The 20470-nt window shown below is 35.1% G+C and overlaps 1 protein-coding gene across 1 annotated transcript in view; it reads right to left on the minus strand.

The window, feature by feature from the left end:
• The window catches only part of LOC150079441 (coiled-coil domain-containing protein 148-like), a 182551-nt gene that overhangs the window by 142755 nt on the left and 19326 nt on the right, over positions 1-20470 (minus strand). Inside the window, exons 2-4 of the mRNA XM_090383071.1 lie at positions 14053-14434; positions 13057-13232; positions 3971-4142 (exon numbers count right to left, since the gene is read on the minus strand). Coding sequence (XP_090239197.1) covers positions 3971-4142; positions 13057-13232; positions 14053-14434 — 730 coding nt within the window. The remainder of the gene's footprint in view (positions 1-3970; positions 4143-13056; positions 13233-14052; positions 14435-20470) is intronic.

The following is a 20470-nucleotide window of genomic DNA, read 5'->3' on the forward strand; positions in this document are numbered from 1 at the left end:
ACATTTCACCATAATGTAACAACTCACAGAATTCCAGCTATTGGTATTATCACAAATGCAATAAGATCAAGTTTACTACCAGTTTATAATTAATTGCACTAACAGAAAAGCCCAGTAACCCGGAAAGTGCAAATTGTTTTTATTGTTTTATGGCAGTGACCTCCAGAAATGTGCTTTAGTAAAATGTGAGCTTGCGTGGAGTGATAATAGTGAGTTTTCGCCTTAACCCTGTGAAGTTCTTTTCAGAAAATTTCATTTTGACCGTTATCATGGTGCCGACTAAGAGAATAAATGACAGCGGTACTAGTAAGTCTATCAAGAAAATGAAAGCGATCCAGTTTGATCAGAAAATTAAAATAATAAGGATGTATGAAAATGGCCAAACATTAACAAATATCGTGCAGCATTCGGATTTGTCAGTTGCAATGGTGAACAAAATAAAGGAGAAAGACAGAATATGAGAAGCGGTGAAGCGATCAGCACCAATGAGTTCAACTATAATAACCAAGGCTACGAAATACAAATCAGTTTTTACAGTACAATAACATGCATTTTTTCTTCCTTTTATGTTTTCTTTTCTTATGTGCCACTCTGGCTACTTCACCGCTGTCCCAAGATAAAGTTTTTAATTGAACTAATTAAAAATATATAACTATTTTTCTTCATTCTTCTGAGGATATTATGCGTTTTTTGTAATTTTGGCATATCAGGGATATAGTAACAATATTTTTTTAGTCATTCCCGAGTTCTGTAAAACTCAACTTACGTAAGAAGTCTGAGAATGTATCTCTTACGTATGTCGGGAACTTACTGTATTTTTGGATTAACTGGGAAATCAATTACCCGGGAATTTTTTTTTACCATCTATCCTGGAAAATCGAGAGTCTACTGTATTCATGGCTTTAAATGGGTTGAATAAACTAAATGCTGATGGCATTCTTAGTCTTTCTCAAACACTGCAGACAAAGGGACTAAATTTATATTGAAAAGGATGTTGCACAACAGAGGTGCTAAAATTTGCTTTCAGCCAGATAGCAAATGAACATTGGAACAAACTTCCATCTGGCATTGTGAAAGTAGTTAGTTTGAATAAATTTAACCTTGTGGTGGGCATATATGACCAAAATGTTCTATTGTGGTCATTAAATATAAATAAAAAAATTATCTACCGGTGTGAAATCACGTTGATTTTAGTATTCCTCAATTATTGCATTTCTTTTGATTTGCATCATTAATTGTTTTGTTAATATAGAAGTTTGGCCATAAACAAATAAAATAACATATTTTCATTATACTTACTGTTTGCAATCATTCAAAACATGAATTTAAAATTAGTGGGGTCTTTCTGTCCAATTCTGGCAGTATACTATCATCATGTGCTTCAGGAGCAACTCAAATTGTTGCCATGCAACTGCTTACATAAAAAATTTGAGTACCAGTAATGAAGAATGCATTAGTTCATTTTCACAAGTTCTACTTCTCTATTAATCTTAGCAGTGTAGGCTTCTTCTCCCCATGGCAACAAATTATGCCACACCCTTATAAGTTATTCCTAAAGGTGTTATTTAAAAAAAGAAATTAAATATATCTTTTCAATATATAAAAATGGTTTATTCATCATTGTGTTTACAACAGATTGAAAATGTAGGGTAGTATCCAAATATAAATAATTCTGAATTTATTGCCAAAAAGATATTTAAAACAGTACTTGAGGGATGACGTATCCCATAGTGTAACAGCCATTGCATGCATGCCACAGGAGTTAAGGACGGTTCAGACAAATTATTAGAGAAGATGGAAGGTTTAGACAAATTATTAGGGAAAATGGTAGGTTACTTTTTTTTTTTTGGCTGATGGTGTATAAGTTTAAAACACTCCGATAGTTGGTCACATCCTACCCAAGCATCATGAGTTACACACAACTATAAATATGCTCGTAGACCTTTGAGGAGACAGTCGTATGACTGTGAAGTTATTTGTTATTTTGGTTTTTAGGAGCATTAGCAACTAAGGCCATATTGCTCCGGGATATGCGGTGGTCATTCCCTGACCTTGCCGCATCCTCCGTATTTGGTGGTGACGGGCTCGAACCCCGGTCTAATCAAGAAGCGTGTACTACGCGCTGCTGCTCCTTCCCACCTGGCTACGGAGGCGCCGTATGACTGTGAAAGCAAAAGCTGCAATCAAGGGAGTTAACAAACTTCCAGTGTCAAATGATGCGGCCCACACAAGCAATCAGTCTGTATGTAACAATTCAACAACACTGAAGATTTCTAAGTCGACAATTGGTGATGTGATCTGTAAATGAAAGCAGACTGGTGCTGAAACCAACATGAAATGACATGGGAAACTTCCAAAACTGAAGGAATGTGCCAGGAGAGCCCTGCATATTTTAAGGTTGTTTAAAAGATGCTTGTTTGTTTGTTTGTTTTAGAGTTTTATGGCGCATTAGCATCTAAGGCTATAATGCGCCAAGTCAATTTAAAAGATGCCCAATGTTGTACCCTGCAGAGTCACTTCCAGTACTAGCACTGGCAGCAAGCAGCTTTTGATTTGATGTTTTTTTATTATTATTATTATGAAAAGTCACCAATTATGGGATATAGCTTGGACTCACTATCTTACTGCCATTTGTAGCAATTACTACCTACATTCCATCACTACCTCCTCTTCTTTCACTATCTGTGCAATTTCACTGTTGTTTTTGTTTCTCCACAATCACATTTTTTTGCTATACTGCTATTGGAAAACATTTCTGAATATTGCAGATTCATTAAAGGAAGTAACCTCAACATCACAGCTTCGTTAAGGGAATGCACATGTATGATCAGCACAACTCAGGATGAAGATTATGTTCTATGACAAAAGATGCAAGTAAACATTCAGCATGTATGACATCATTGTCAGCAGAAGTGCAACATCCATTTTTGCATTTTTTCAATGCACTACACTGTTGTTATTCTTATTTGTTTACAAATGTCTGATTACATTGCATTTCCTGCTGCTTTAAATTGAACAATTGCATGTACATATGGTAGACACAGCAAGTGTGTTTACTTTTTTCAGATTTTTGAATATGTGGAAAATCTTCCACATATTCTAAAATTGCACTTGGATATATATCTGTTATACATCTTTTGAAATTTTATGTTGTATTTCTTTGGCATCTAACTGAAAGACACTGTTAATTAGCTTCAAACTATACAAATACTATGAAATGAGTGTGCACAACAGAGAACAACACTATTATCCTGTGTCTCTATTTTGAAACAAAAGTTATCACAGCACACCTGACAGCCAATTCACTAATAAAATAATCAGAAATATGCAAAATTAAAAAGAAAAAAAATTACTGGCCTAAGGGATGAGAGGTGTATCTAATGTGCTGTGCAGTGGAACAGCTGTGGCCCACACATCACTTGCTGATGCCCCATCACAAGTAAATGTGCCCAGTGTGGAAGCCTCATTTCCAACTACACTGTGAGTATAAATTTGTAGGGGGATGGTGCATACTCAACATAAGGCTCTAGCATCCTGCTGCATGAAAGGGTTTGTACAAGCTGGTGGGACAGCACATGGTCTGAGGGGGAAATATGTTTGGATAGAAGACCCTGGGTAGTATGGGAAGACAGCCACCTGTTTATGGTGGCAATACTATTCAGTTAATATTCAATATAAATACATTAAATATTAATCCATCCAAAGATCTTAATGAGTAATGGAAGGTTTGTTATTTGAAAATTGATTTTTGTGTTCATAGGCAATACAAAGCATCTAATGGTAAACAGCTGCTGGCTATTTACCATTAGTGTGCAAATATTGGCTTAAACTTTGCTATGCTGTTCTGATAGATTAATAATATGATATATTAAGAGTATTTAGGATATCAAAAATTGGCAAATAAATTAAACTCATATTATATATGAGTTATATATATATTCTAAGAATGTACCAAAAAAAAAAAACTTACTGTTTATCTGTTGATCTTTCAAGATCCCTGATTCTAGTACTGTATGAATCATCCAACTTTGTTAATTCTCGCATCAAATTTTCTTTTACATGAGGATCAGGACACCATAAATCACGAAATTCTTTTGGAATTGTATGTGGTAAATGTTTCTCATCTCCAAGATGAACTTGTGCTTAAAACAATAAAAAAAAAAAAAAAAAAAAGAGACATTCAAATATATCATTAAATTACCTCAAAAATTTATTGCATTTTTTCCCTGAATGTATTCCATATTAATTAGGAAAGGTGGGTGGGGGTTAAACAGCAAAAATCAACTTCAGGTTTCATAAACATACACATTTTGATCATAATTCCATATGTCAAGAAAAGAAAATTCCATAACAACAGAAAACTTGTAACACTTATCAGTCAAAATGATAAAACAAAACACACACAGAACCTTTCAAATGGAAGATTAACATCTGAAAAATAAAATTCAAAAATATGTAAATCATGCCTATGAAATTAACAAATATTTAAATATAACTAGTACAGATGGAACTTTATCAATATACATTTGACCAATTAGAGATGCATTTTGCATGCCAACCAAAACACTTAAATACTTCCAATTCTCTAACTAAAGCTGGAATGCAGAATTTTGTACAGAAATTCTGAAGGTTTTAATTTTTTGATAGATAAGTTAAATGTTTAGGAAGCTAAAATAATTTGTTTAGGGCAATATCCTCATGTTTATAAGTAGTTGCAAAATTGGCATCATTTAAGTATATCTCATATTGTGAATGCCTTCACGAGTTACCATGGTATTGCACTACCTCAAATAAGTAATGCTTCTCTAATAGAGAAGGCTACTGTTACTTATTCTTGGCAGATTACTACCATGCAGAGCTTATTGGCTCTTCACTGGTGGGTGGGCAGGTACCTTGGTGTTGCAATGATGACAACCCAGTTGTGAAGTATAACTCCGCAATATGAGAGATGCCTGATGGTGTACAGTAATTGAAAATTATATAATTTGTTTAGGGCAATAGCCTCAGGTTATGACTAACGAACGTATAGATTTGTGCTATAGCATCATGTTTATACGTAGCCAACTACTAAGTAGTTAAAAAATTGGCATCATTTAAGTATACATCTCATATATAGCTCTGAAACGGTGCTGTCTGGGTGGTGGCATCCACCGAGAATAAGTAACAAGTCTTCTCTATTAGAGAAGCATTACTTATTCGAGGTAGTGCAATACCATGGCAACTTGTTGTGATGGCATTCACAATATGAGATATACTTAAATTATGCCAATTTTTTTTGTAACTACTTAGTAGTTAGCTACGTATAAACATGATGCTATAGCACAAACCTATACGTATGTTTGGGAAGCTTGTTGATATTAGACTTGAATTTTTTAAGTGGTAATTTTCAGAAAATACACATCAAGTATAACTTTTCAAGGATTGGAGTACAAAGAATAAATGAATAAGATTAAAGGTTAAGTTAATGAGTCTGAAAGTTAACTGTGAAAAGATGCAGGCTGGTTGAAGAAGAAAGAAGCAGAAATAAACATACCAGCACAAAAAAACAGTGCTCCTGGCAATACTTGTAGAAAAGGCATACATCAGAAACTAAATATCTGTGATAAGGAATAGAGTAAATTTGTGTGTGTAGAAAGATGGTCATTGAGAAGTAAGGAGGCACTATCATAAAACATGTCGGAATATTATTCTATAGTAGGATAGATTTTAGATTAAAACAGAGTTAACAGCTATTTAGAAGAATATAATGTCAAAAGAAAAAGAGATTACCTAGCTTTTTTTTTGGAAATAGAGTTAGCAATAATTTGTGCCAAGTAAGTGTAAAGTTAAGCTAAACCAAGTAAAGAAATTGTCTTCGTCTATAAATCTGCTATTAAAGATGAACAGTGAAGTAGATTTTCTGAAGGAGGGGGAGGTAGAGATTGAGTTTAAAAAGGATTGAAGTCAAATAAGTTCTCTACTCCACAGTGGAAAATGGCTTGGAGAATTAGCATTTAATAAACCTGTACTAGACATTCATGTAGCTGCTGCAATTGCCTGTGCAGTGCAAGGATTTTGAACAAAGTGGAATGTAGCATACTGTCATGAAAAATTATGGATAGAATTGATATTGAAGGAATACAAGAAGAAAAAGATATGGTTAAAAAACAGAACTTTGAGAAATGGAAAAATTTGAGAGCCTTCAATGCCAAACCTTATGAAATGCCTTTGAAATATCTAGTAAAATTGCTTCAATTTTTTCTAAACCTTTTTTATATATTCAATATTAAAATGCGCAATAAACAGCTGAATCACATTGCCTAAAAATAAGTCACCTTCATGATAAAATGATTAAAAAAAAAATCTAATTCATGCATTTAAAAAACTTCTTATTAAAGGAGTCCCTTTAATAAAACTAAATTATTCTTCTTGTGAAGAGATCAGCTACCAAATATTTCAATGCCATTATTAAGCTGGAACAACTAAAAGTGTGTTATTTTCAAGTTGATATTAGTATTAATAGACAACTTGATGTCTATTTTCCGGCCTTAAAAATATAATAAAACAAGAGTCACCCGTTTTCCATTCAGATATCTGTCCAAGTAAGTAATTTTACTTAGGACAGATATCTTAACTTTCTAACTTGATTTAATTTTATGAATTTTATTTTGTTTGCATTTTTTCCCCCAGTAGCTTAATGAGATGTGGAAATCATGCCAAAATTAAGGTTTCCCATTTCTGTAGCCTAGAAGCCACTATACTCAACCATCCATGACAGTAGTAAAAAAAGCACAAAATATGCTGGTGCCTTAAAAACTTCAGAACCCATAAACATTATTGAATATTGAACAAATGTATCAATATTCAGGCTATTGAAAGCCTATTTTTAATGAAATTATAATAATTTCTGTCATTTCTTGGATGTAAGTAAGATTAGTAAGCATTGATGGCTGTTTCAATGCTCACTAAGTTACATGTAACAGTTTCACAAAATTTATTTCAGGTTTGTTAATCAAGTTTTCTGGTTGCATCAAAATCCAGAAAAAGAGAAGGTTAAAGAAGGTAAAGAGGTTATTCAGGATGCAGAAAGATGCATTCTATTTTCAGGTCTTTCTCCCACTCTTTTTGGTTCCCCAGTTCAATTTTCTTAAAAAAAAAAAAAAAAATTGCAATTCAGCTTTTTCAAAGGCTTTCTCTATGTTTGGTATAAGATAATCTATATCAGTGTTTCTCAATCTTTTTACTCTCGTGGCACATTTTCCAAAGAAGAAAAATTTCGCGGCACACCTACGTAGTCATAGAAGAAGAAATTTCTAAATTTCACGGCACACTTGGAAAATTTTGCGGCACACCCTTTGAGAAACACTGATCTATATGCTGCCATAATTTGGTAGCAGAGACAGCTCAACTTGATGATTCTGAATGATAAAATATGCTGTAATCTGAATTTGTGGACATTCTGATTGCCCAGCATATGAAGAAACTGAAAACAAACCACACTGGATCCTTTTACTATTAAATTTTCTTCCTCTCTTCGATGATTACTTTCATGGTGTAAGGTTTACACAACATGACACAGGCTATATGAAAAGCAGAAATAATGCACACTTACTCTGCACTGTGAAAAAAAAAATTACACTGGTATATTTTTTTTTATACAAATAGGTGAACCAATTTTAATTTTTAAATACAATTTTTGAGTGTTGATTCCAAATCTGTAATTGATTTTGTTCAATTATGTTAATTTTTTTGCACAAAATGAAAAATAAATAATGTATCACCTATTGCAAAATATATACGTATTTCAAAAACATTGCGCAGACAGTTTACAGTACAGAGTATTAAGAAAAATGATAACATATTTGGCCACTCAGTCATCTCACTTAATCAATACATTTGAAGGTTCAACAGTTTCTTTTGCCCGTGGATGACTGTGTGCTTTTCTGAAACTCCTTTGTTCTCATCATTGGTCCTTCTTTTCAAACACCAATGAACCTCCACATTCATATTACAACCTAATTTTTTGAAACTAGTAAGCATAGTGTTGACAATCTTCTCATTGTCCTTTGATTTATAAATCCCTAAAAAAAGATACCAAATAGATGCATTTATTCAGTAAGGAACAAAAATAGCTATTTTTGTTCCATTTTCATTGTTGAATGCTAACCAAGCTTCCACTTCTTTCTGAGATACAGAATTTGTGACATTACAAGATGTGGCTATAAAGCTGGTATAATAAAAAGAACACAATGTGAAGAAGCTCAAAAATGATCTTATTTTTACTCAAATTAATCACCAACTGACTGAATATAATTACTACACCATTCTAAAAGTTTCTAAAAAGAGTCAGCGAAGGTATCCAAAGAGATCTTCGATGATTACTTTCTTTATATTTTTCTTTATATCCTCAACATCCCGAAATCTCTTTCCTTTGAGAGCAGTTTTCACCTTGGGAAAGAAGTCCACTGATATTAGATCAGGAGAGTAGGGTGGATTAGTTGATCTGTACAATGCCATATTTCATCAGAAACGTCACAACAAGTTATTGTTATTGTTTGTTATTTGGTTTTTTTTAGGAGCATTAGCAACTAAGGCCATATTGCTCCGGGAATATGCGGTGGTCATTTCCTAACCTTTCCGCATCCTCCATACAGGCTCTAACCCCGGTCTAATAAAGAAGCATGTGCTACACACTGCTGCTCCTTCCCACCTGGCTACAGAGGTGCCTATCACAACAAGTACTGAATGGGCAGGGGTATTGTTGTGCAACAAGAACCAGCTGCCTTTCTCTCAAAATTGCTGAAACAATACTGAAATACCCAACAATCATCTCCAGTGACAACACAATCCAGGAAATTAGAATTGTTTTGATAAGACTGGATGAAGTCTTTGCTGCTTCTGCTCATCTGTGATGCAGTTGGCATATATTTTTCACAGACCTTCCTTTTCCTTAAATCTTCATCAGAATTTGATGAATCATTTCAGTATTCATATCCAACTGATCAGCCCTCATTCTGAAAGTCAAACGATGATAGCTTGCCACAATTTTCTGAATGACTTACATTTCATCACCATAAACAGTTTTTAACATTTCATATGTCTCTGTTGCAGATTTTTCTAGTTTAAAGCAAAATTTTATATTAGTTCTTTGCTCCACTGCAAAATTGTGACACAGAACATTAATGCTACTAATGAAACTGGTTGCTACTTACAACCTGTCAGCCTGCTGGACAATCTCTGAACCACTATCTATTGGAGGAAGTTTGACTACAACATACCCCCTCCGTTTATTTTCAAATTCATTGAACATGACTGCAAGACCACCAGTTTGGGAACTCTACTGCCACGCCTTGTACATTGCAGTAGCTCTCCAATTTATGGTCTATTAAAAACAAGCATGGAATATAGCAGTATCTCAGGAAATTTTGAAACTATATACCAAAAAATCTATATAAAATATGCTTCTCACTGGTGGTGCTCCCAAAACCTCTCACACTGCTACAGTCTTTTCTGTACATACTTCCATGGGCACTATTCTTCTTGGTATCTGTATTTCCCCCCCCACTCTCTTCCAAGCCAGTCCACACATGTGCCACAATATAGCTGAACATTGGATTAAAAATGAGTGTCAAAAAAAAAAAAGATCAATTTTGTACCATGAGGTGAAAATTCTATCGATGAACCACTTGTCTCTCTAATCAAAGGCTATAGAAAGGGTGTATACGAGGGGGGGGGTGCTCTTTTTTTTTTTTTCTTCATGTAAACCTCATAAACCTCAAATCCAAATTAGCTATTGTGTACGCCGATATTGAAGTTGCTTTTGACAGCCTAGATGTCACTGCCCTTCTCAGTCTTCTGTAATTCTTCAGGATTAATGGAGACCTACTAGCTTTCTTCACTGCCTTATTGAGGAATAGAAGTGTCCACCTCACAATGAAGAAGACCCACTTTACAAGAAAAATCAATGCAGGAGTCCCACAAGGTGGCGTCCTGTCGGGCCTTCTTTTCTCAGCCATTCTAATTCCTTTCTTGCGTCCCCATGATGATGCTTTAATATATGCCGACGATATAAAGTTTCTTACCTTAATCCTACCGTCTGCAAACCCAATGGCAATTAAGTCTTCAATCACAGAGAACTTGATTGCTCTTTCAACTTACTTGAAGATGTTGGGGTTATACCTTAATCCTTCAAAATCTGCAATAATGATTTACTCCTTGAAACAGCAACCAACAGTAATTCAACCATCAGTTTTGGATACTCTCATCCCAGTGGTTACCTGCCATAAGGACCTCGGTGTCTATTTTGATCCGAAGCTGAAATTTAATGTTCACACAGAATACCTCTGGAAGTGATTTAACACCCTATGCTGGAGAGCAAAGCAACACTTACTTCATTCCAACGATGCCGCAACCACTACCAGATATCTTCAAGCCACTGTTTACGCTGCTGAAATTTGGGCATCTGCGTCACCCTCAAAAAACTTCAAAAACCGGTGTTCTTGTGTGAATACTGGACCCTGAAATGGGCCACAAATAAGCATCGCCAACCCCCTCAATTGAGAACAATTGACATGGCTGAGCAGCTAAATGTACCCAGGCTCCTGAGGTTAATTGACAGCAGGCATTTAATGACTACATTAAAAATGTACATAGGAATGATAAATGCCCCAAACATCTGGGATTTCTGTCAGTGGCACAATCCTCTGCCATCCTTGAAGTCAGACCTCACACTAATCCTCAAATACAACCAGTTGAAACTGTGCAGTCAGTTCCTACCTGCCCAGGCACTCCGAAATTCAGGCACTGCTCCGTCTTGGAGTCAATCTACAGAAAATGGCTACCGACTACAAATACCGTCACATGCTCCTCGAGTGGATTGCATCTGTTGAACTGGGATAAATTCTTCCAAACTGGGTTGCGGCGTTCAGTTCCTCTTTATATTTTCCTATTATTATAATTTCATTTTTACACGTTTAATTTTGTGTAACTCAATTTCCCATGTAACCGTAATTTTTTACCAATTTAATCACATATATAATGTAAAACTCCTGGCCATGTCGCTGTGATGAGAATTATTGTTCCTAGTACATGTACCATACTTAGCAGCAATAAAGAAGTTTATTTATTATTACAGATACTTTTCTATAGATACCTAATATACCCAAATGTTATGTTTGCACATATCATATGAAACTCAAGAATATTAACTATGATCTATGTGAATATTCCTCTTTTTTATGTTCTTCAATAAAAAAGTTATAAGCCTTCAAAGTTGTTTCATTTCCTTGCAGCCCTGTACATGTGAAGGAAAGCTGTTCCAGAAAACAGAAGTAGAAAGAATTAAAGGAGGAAGCGGAAAACTTGGTTCTGTGAGTTTGGAGTTGGTCTGTGAATAGATGCTGGCAGCTATCGGCACATGTGTGGACTGGTTTGGAAGAGGGCAGGGGAAATACAGATGCCAAGAAGACTGGTGCCCACTAAAGTATCTATAGAAAAGGTGAGCAGCAAAAACTAAACACCTATGAGACAGAATGAAAAAACTGCTCTCTTTTGAATGGAAACTAGCAGCTTGAGAGAGAGGTTTGGGGAACACCGTCCCAAACTTGGGAACAGTATTCCATAGTACAGCAGATTTGAGTAGTTGTTTAGAAGAAAAGTAATGTTGAGGAATACAAAAACAAAACAAAACAAACAAAGTAGGTTTTTGGATACAGCGGAAGCAATATTTGGATTATCTGATATGGATTACTCTGACTTCTAATCTTTTTTTGGCACAAGCACATCACAAATATTGCTTCTTCTGTATCCAAAAACCTGGGGTTTTTTTTTGTTTTTTTTTGCTCTCAGTATTACTTTTCTTCTAAACTTTTTTTTTCTTCTTTTCATCACAAAAGATCACAAATGATCTTTTGTGACAATGATATTGCAAAGACAGCTGGAAAGTGTTTATGTATTATTCTTATTATTATTTACTATATAAAATTATATCTAAGTTTGATTTATTAAAACTTTTAACTCAACAAAAAAATTTAAGAATTCCATAATAATAACCCTTAGTTACTGTCTTTGCAGTCACCAAAGAAGTGGTATGAAAATACCACAAAAAGTTTGACTCCATTATGTACATATTTCCAATTCAGAAATAAACATGATAATAATACCAACATAGGTTTTGAGTGATCTATTATCTTCAAACAACACAGTAAATGCATCATGCTGCTCAAAGGAATACCTTGAATTTTTCTGGGGGTGAATATGGATGTTTCTATCTGTATGCTGGATCTCTTTGACTCTGGCTCAAAGTAATTCCATGCTTAGTCAGCAGCTACAATCTTGTGCTGGAAATAATTTCTGTTTTACTTATTCTTAACTCACCTCCATTTCATTTATTACTGTTTTTCCTGCAGCATATCCACATATAGCTATTTTTGTTCCTTACTGAATAAATGCATAGTGGGTATCTTGAATTAAAAAAAAATGATGATACACACCATTCCTACTGATGTTTAAATCTTCTGCTATGACTTGTTCGCATATAATACTGCTTTCAGAGGGTTGATATCATACATAACCACGGTGAGCAATATGCTCATATATGATGCACTAAACTGCAGTATATATCCTTAAGTTGATGGTTCATCTGTTGTGGAACTGTCCACATCAGTTCACTACACTTGTTTTGGAAACACACAAATTGCTAAAAACTACCTGCATCCTGCACAGAACTGTTAGGTAAGGGCATGCTGATCCTATTTGGATGGACTGCAGAATCTGACACTGTAATTTATAAACTTTCATAGAATATGGAGTTTAAATACAGCATGTTTTTATAGAGCATGCTAGTCCTGTTTGAATGGTGGTGTATCTGATAATACATAATTTATGATCTTTTGTGGATTATGCAATTAATTAATCACCTGTTCTCAAATAAAGTACACAAATAAATGATAGTGGCCTAACTTGATATTGCATTATCCACAGTGCCATATTATAAACTCTGACAGGATATCTATTAAGTGTACCTTATATTTAAATGTACATTATTTAAGATACATTAAATAAAAATATCCTTCTTACCATCCTTTACCTCAATCTCTATATTGTGCTGATCGTGTGACAGTTCACGAACTACCTCATGAAAACCAGCCCAGAGTGTTTTCATTTCATCCTCTATTTGAACATGCTGAATCTTGCTTTCCTCTGTAATTTCTTCCTCCCCTTCATGTTGCTGTAGCCAGTCACGAATGTCTTCTCTAATAAAATAATAATTAATTGACTAATACAAAACTTTTATAAACAATTTTATATAAACAGTTTATAAAATATAAATTAATATAAAATTATATATATAACTTTAAAATACAAAATAAAAATTACTTTTCATACATTGTATAATGATATATTAGAAAAGAATTTTGAACATCAGTTAAATTACATATAAAAGTAAGTACAATAAGAATTTTATGCAGTAGTTGAAATATATTACATGCTCTAGCTGATTGAAATAAAATACAGGTAAAGTGCAACAATTTTATTTTAAAGTCAAAATCCTCCACCCAACACATCAGAAAAAATTATGTAGTTAAAATATAAGATGATACAATTTTATTCTTTAAAATGTTACCCAGCAAGTGCAAAAAAATTTTCCTCGAGAAACCTTTAAAACCACTTAAAATCTGTTTTTATCACCACAGCATCACCTCCATAAACTGTAGCGAACATTGTGTTTCTGTAATTGACTTTAAATTAACAATAAGTTTGCACACTGTTCAAATTTCATCCCTTTCAGTAACACACAACAAATGAGAAAAATCAGTGTTGGCTCAAGGCAGCTTTCTTGCTAGACTGCTATATAACAGTGAGTTAAAACTTGGTATGTGCATTCTCTAAAGATGTCATTATAAGCCCTACCCACAATCTTTTAGCTATCACTAAGTGTTACTGAATTATAAGATCACTCACCAAACTTTATGATCAAACCTTAAATATGTGTGAATGTAAGTTATTTTTCCGAAAAACATAGCATCAGCTGGTATATATAACTATAACTATTTATGAATTACAGATACTTACCTGACATACCAAAGAGGATCGACAATACTTTCCCTAAAATATGCACGGTCTTCCTCTAAATCCAAGACAAGGTTCAAGCTATCTGCAAGATGCATTTCACTGTCATTACACAGTTGACTGAACTGTGTTAAATGATGATAAATCTCCCTTTGTAATCGATCTTCAAGATACCTCAAATGCATATGTTCTTGTTCCCAAATTACTTTATGTTGGAAAAGAAATGCAGCTTCTTTCTTCTGTTGTGAAAGACTTTTAATATGTTCAGCTTCCTCTAATATACGACCTGATACCTTCTTGGCTGCAGCAAGAGCCTGGATTTTATCATACTCCAGAGGCTTTAGGTAATGAAGTGATGTGTCGGACAGCTTTGTTCTTGGCATGCCTATGGTATTAAAAATATAATATAATACCCAATGCAGAATTTGAAAGACTGAAATATGCTTAAATCAATGAAAAAGAACACATTGAATTGAAAGAATTTATTAATGCACAGGCAAAGCTATAATGATAACTGGTCACAGAACTAAATACTATAAACAACATAAAGCAAGCAAATGCTTAAAGCTTGACTATTTTCATGAGGTAATCAAGCTGGAAGAATTCCTTTGTATAGATGATTTAACTTCCTTTTATGTTTGGATATCTCTAACACAAAAATAAATAAACATAAAAAACAGAACAAAGCCTCTATCCCTTGTAGAACAATTTGGAGGGGTTATAAAAAATACATATGGTTAGGTTATTGGGAGAAACCAAATCCTCAACATGGTTCAGTGATCACCAGCATAATCCTAAAAGATGTCAAATCCTCCATGGTGACAGTTTTGATAAAAACATACTGATTGGCTAAAGTTGGAGTTATGTGAAAGGTGGGAGGGTGGAAGCCATAAATGTTTCCTAAATAGTTATAACAAAAGACAAATGGATTCCAAATAAACCATGCATCTCAACCTGTCATGGTTCTTGTAGAGTACACTTCTATATAAGACATATTCCAGATCTAATCAGCTCATCTGTGAGTTAGGCTCACTTCTAATTACTTGACTATTGTTTGCAGCATAAAAGGTCTCATCATCCCGAAACCTCCAGTCCCCCATTAGCTAAATTCTTTATGATAGATCTAAAGAAATCAGAATTGAAACAGGAACAGCTAAAGTCAGAAGGTATGAACAAGGTGCTCTGATTCTAGTTATCCAGATCACTTCTGCTTCCACAACCAAATTGATAACTTTTGCCCAGATATTTAATCCAAGCATGAAACAAAAGATGGATCTAATTCCTTTCTTGGATGTCTCCATTCAGCAATAAACTCTCTCTTCACTAGAATCTGTATGGTGTGAGATAGTTGGAAGTAAAGATATGAGGTTGGGAGTAATTTACAGCCCAGGTGTTTGTGAAGATTATGATGACAGCCTCTACATGCAAATGGAATGGGCAAGTAAGAGTGAATGTCTTCTTATGGGTGATTTTACTTTGCCTCTAACTGATTGGGGCAAATGGGAAGGAAACTTGAGGACATGGGGGACAATTTTTAAATCAACTAGATTGTTATTTGTATCAACATGGCAGGGAAGGCACTAGGAAAAAAAATATTCTAAACTTAATCATCACCCATGAACCAGATGACATAATATGGCTGACAGCAAGAACGTGGTTGATGAAGAGAGAAGTAGCAGTGGATGATGAAGAGAGAAGTAGCAGTAGTTAAAAGCAAAGGAATGGTTATAATTTCAGGAAAAGAAATTACGATGGCTAAAGGTGCTACATGGCCTCTATTAACTGGGTAGATATCTCACAGACAGCAAATACAATTGAATTATGGTATACCTTTAAAACATTAATCACAGAAACCTTGAATGTGTATATACCATTAAAAAAATTCTCCACGAGGAAGATTCCAAGTTGGATGAATAATGAAGTTGCCAGAAAAAGACAGCTTGAAAAGGAAAAAGATATGGAAAAGTTACAGAGCAATAAAAAGTACTGAAGCCTATAATGATTACAAATTGATCTGTAATATCTGTAGTGCTACAGAAAAGGTCAGTCTGGCAAAGGCAGGTGCACTATGATCTCAGATGTCAATTCACCAATAAACACCAAAACAACCGACTAATCTGGCAAATGCAGATTATGAGAAATCTCTGGCAAAGAGCGGGGATAAGAAATTCTTCACATATATAAATGCAAAGAAGAGAAGGCCAAACCAGATCAGATCCTTATGAAATGGACGTGGGATAGTATCAGATACCCCAGATGAATGCAACAGTTATCTTGCATTAATATTAGAGAAGAAAAACCCATTATGTCAATGGGAAATTATGGGTATGAAGTAGAAAAATATGTAATTAATGATATTGAAATTTCACAATTATTTATGAAAAAACTTTCAAGCGTACAGGCGAGTAAGGCTCCAGGGGTTGATGGCATATACCCTATAATTTTAAGTGAGGTGGCAAGTGGGTGCGCTGAACCATTGAGGCTAATTATGCGAGCATCACTGGAACTGGACTGGAAAAGAGCCAATGTATCGCCAATACACAAAGGTGGTTCTAAGAGTGAAGCGGGAAATTACTGAGCAGTCAGTCTAAATTCAGTAGTACAGAAAATCATGGAGGCAATGATTAGGGGTGGAATTGAGGATCATTTAGATAGAAATGGAATTCTGAAGGATACAGAGCATGGTTTTGTAAAGGGAAAATCATGTTTAACAAATCTAGTTAGCTATTTTTACAGGGTCACGTGAGCTGGATTTAGGGAATAATTTCAATATTGTTTATTTAGATTTCAGCAAAGCATTTGACTCAATCTCACATGAGCAATTACTTTATACACTGGAATAACAAGGAAAATCCTTAGATGGATACCAGGATGGCTTCAGAGTAGGAGGCAGAGGGTTGTGATAAATGGTTATTCCTCAGATTGGGTTAATGTAAGAAGTGGAGTTCCCCAAGGATCAGTATTGCGACAACTGTTGCTTTTGATTTTCTTTCTTTTTTTGTTTTAGTTAGTTGTTGGCGCATCGGCTTCTATGGCCATAATGCACCTCCCAAGATTTTTGCAGTACTCTGATCCAAGCTAGGTGGGATTCGAACCCGCGACCTTTGGGTTGCCAGGCAGGCACTTTACCCACCCGGCTAGCCCGGTCAGCTTGATTTTCTTAAATGACATCAATGAAGCGATAGAGGGTGTGATGACTAAATTTGCAGATTATGGAAAAGATTGGTAGAGTAGTTAATGATCACCAGTTAATGATCATTGTCAAGCAGAGCGTCTTCAGTGTGACCTAGACAGACTTCAAGAATGGTCAGAAAAGTGGCAGCTATGCTTTAATTCAGCAAAATGCAAGATCTTACACCTGGGGAATAGCAACTCCAAAATAACTTATACACTTGGTAGAGTTGAAGCAAAGTGAATAGTGGAAGAAAGGAACTTGGGAGTTACAATACAGTCAAACATGAAGTTTTCTGAGCATTGTAGACAGGTTGTAGACTATCGATGATTTATCGAACATTTGCTAGTAGAGATAAGGCTGTCATAATCCCATTATATAAGGCTATTGTTAGACCACACTTGGAATACTGTGTTTAAGTATGGAGACTGCACCTAAAAAAGACATTGAGCTTCTTGAAAGGGTCCAGAGACACCTGGTGAGATCGGCAAAAGGGGGTCCATATGAGGAAAGACTGAATATGTGGTTAATTCTAGAACTAGGGGCTATTTTTTTTTTTTGAGATCGGCAAAAGGGGGTCCATATGAGGAAAGAATGAATATGTGGTTAATTCTAGAACTAGGGGCTATTTTTTTTTTTTTTTGGCTGGTGCAGCATAAACCTTAAGCTTCCTTGCACCATATGGCTAATACTAATACTAAATAATTCAGTGAACAGCAGTTGCTGCTTTTTTTGTTTACAGGCCAGGTAATAATAAATTAAAATAAATATCGATAAAAAACAGAGAAGAAACAGAAAAAGATAAGGGAGGAAGGGAAAAATACTGTATGTTTAAGCTGAAGTGTTATAGCCATCAACAGCAGATTTTTGGGGATTTCATAGAATGGAAAAGAAGTGTACTGGATATATTAGCCAATAGAACCAAATACCATTCATTCAACCCCCCCCCCAGTCATCCTACATAGATCACTGCATATTCAAAACAGACAAGCCAATCAGCAAAACGCATCTTTCTCCTGAGGCCACGATGGTATCACAGTCTGTCTGACTCTGGGAAACTGTTACTATTGAGAATATACAGCCCCTACAGATATCTCACTCAGACTAATCTCAATCTTCCTGTACCTTTGTAGCTGTCCATCAAGTTGTTCCATAGAGGTGAATGTGTCCTAGGTATTGTATGGTATTCTCCCCTCTGTGTATGGTACTTACCTATGTATGGTATTCTCCCCTCTGCTTAGCTTTTTCTATTCTCTGTTCTTTTCTTTTTAATTAAATTTCTTTTATTATTTGGCCTGTACACAAAAAAGTGGCAAGTACTATTCAATAAATCATTTAAAATAAATAGTTCCTCTACTCAAGAAAGTGGAGAAACAACTTGTTAGAAAAGCATTCAAATTCCACTGGGGGGGGGGAAGAGTAGTATTTTCCAGCCTGCACAAATTGTTGATCAACCTGTGAACACATGCTTGTACAGATAAACACTGGTACAATACAGGTGCTGATGAACTGCAAAACTAATAATTGCAAAACTAATGAACTGCAAAACTAATTCACTGGGAAAGGGAAAGGAGGATCTACTGAAACCTCAATTAATGGCATGTCAGGGTTAACATTTGTACCCTTTTCAATAGGATCTGTGAGAGACATTTAACATTTGCATGGGAAGAAACATGATAAGAGAGACAGCAAACGATAAAACTCCTTTAAACAGTTAGAATAATATACAAAGGCAGCAAAAAGTAAAAAATGTAACCTATTTATTTAGTAATGCCATATCCTAAACAAAATAAATAAATCAGAGTAGTTCACCAAGTCTTCTAAAGCTGATATTGTACAACACAAAGAGGATAGGGTGGTTATGCACTTAACAGAAATGGATTAAAAGCAATTATGTTGTTACAGTCTGATCAAGTCCAGATGATTGTAGGATCAATGTGGTGCAAATGTCTGGTGATAAGGTAAAGCTGATAGTCTGGGGATACTATAGGCTTAATAACCATGGGGATATGATAAAAATTTATTTAGCAACTTGAATAAGAAAGCAAGGGTGAATGCTTTATTATGGGTGACTTTAACTTATTCCTTGCCGACTAGAATTTGTCATCAAGCAGGGCCAGTTTTTAAGTTTTGGACAACCATACTTACATAAGAGAAAGCACAAAATTCACAAATATTCTAGACCATCTTCACCGAGGATTCAAGTGTTTTAAAGGTGTAACAGCACACAACTATAAGTGGGTTGTGACTAAAATGTCATATAAAGGGTAGTGACCACAAAAATTTCAGTGGTGAAAGGCAAAGTAGGTCAGAATATTTTTTTTGTTTTATTTAAGAAATTTTATTACTAGAAAGTCAATAATTTAAAACTCTATAAATATAATGGCATATACATATAACATAAACTTAGTGTAATACATATTACTGCATTCAGGTATCTATCACTTTAGTGTAGTATTCTTAAATTAAACTGAATTTAAATGACAATCATGCCTCAGACTAGATCAGCAAAGCAACAGCCTCAAAGTAGTAGGAGTGCTGTGGCTCAGGGGAGAACCGAAGTGGGAGTTCTATGAATCACAGCCTTATGAAATGTGCTTTTTGAGCAATGTTTGCAGATTCTCAGAAATGGCACACGATACAGCCAAGGGAATGTCTTTGTGATTTCAGTGCAAAGCGCATGAGGAAATTAGATGCAAAATCAGCATTCTGATGGGCATTTATGAGGGCTTGAAGAACACTGGATATCCTCAAAGGATTTAAAATGGAAGCCCATCATGCTGAGAGCTTGATAGTCCCCTTTTTTAATGGCATTGAGTTTGGCTGAGAGCCTTCACTTGTGGGGCTCTGGCCCAACTCAATGCCAGAGCCCTCACTTGTGCATCAGACAACACAGTGGTAATCCACAAGGCAGAATGTGTTGGACCACAGGAAGTAGTTATTGTCGGTGACTATAATGTCAGGGAAACAGGAAATATATTATGCAAAAAGGATAGATGGAATACAACCATGGTGTGTCTGCCAGGGAGGCAAAAGTTGATGCAGATATCATCTATTAAGGGCACAAAAGTTGTTCACGTTGGCACTGATGATATTAAGAGTAGATCAGAGGACTTCCTTAAGAAACACAGGGCAACTTTGGAAAAAAGTTGCAAGTCACGATTAAATCCGAAGGTGTCTGCAATCCCACCCAGAAAAAATAGGAGAGAGAACATATTCAGAGCCTTATCAATCAAATCGACCCTAGAG

Source organism: Mastigoproctus giganteus, chromosome 10 (genome assembly GCF_048544385.1).
Source record: "Mastigoproctus giganteus isolate SK-2022 chromosome 10, ASM4854438v1, whole genome shotgun sequence".
In the NCBI taxonomy this organism is placed as follows: Eukaryota; Metazoa; Arthropoda; class Arachnida; order Uropygi; family Thelyphonidae; genus Mastigoproctus; species Mastigoproctus giganteus.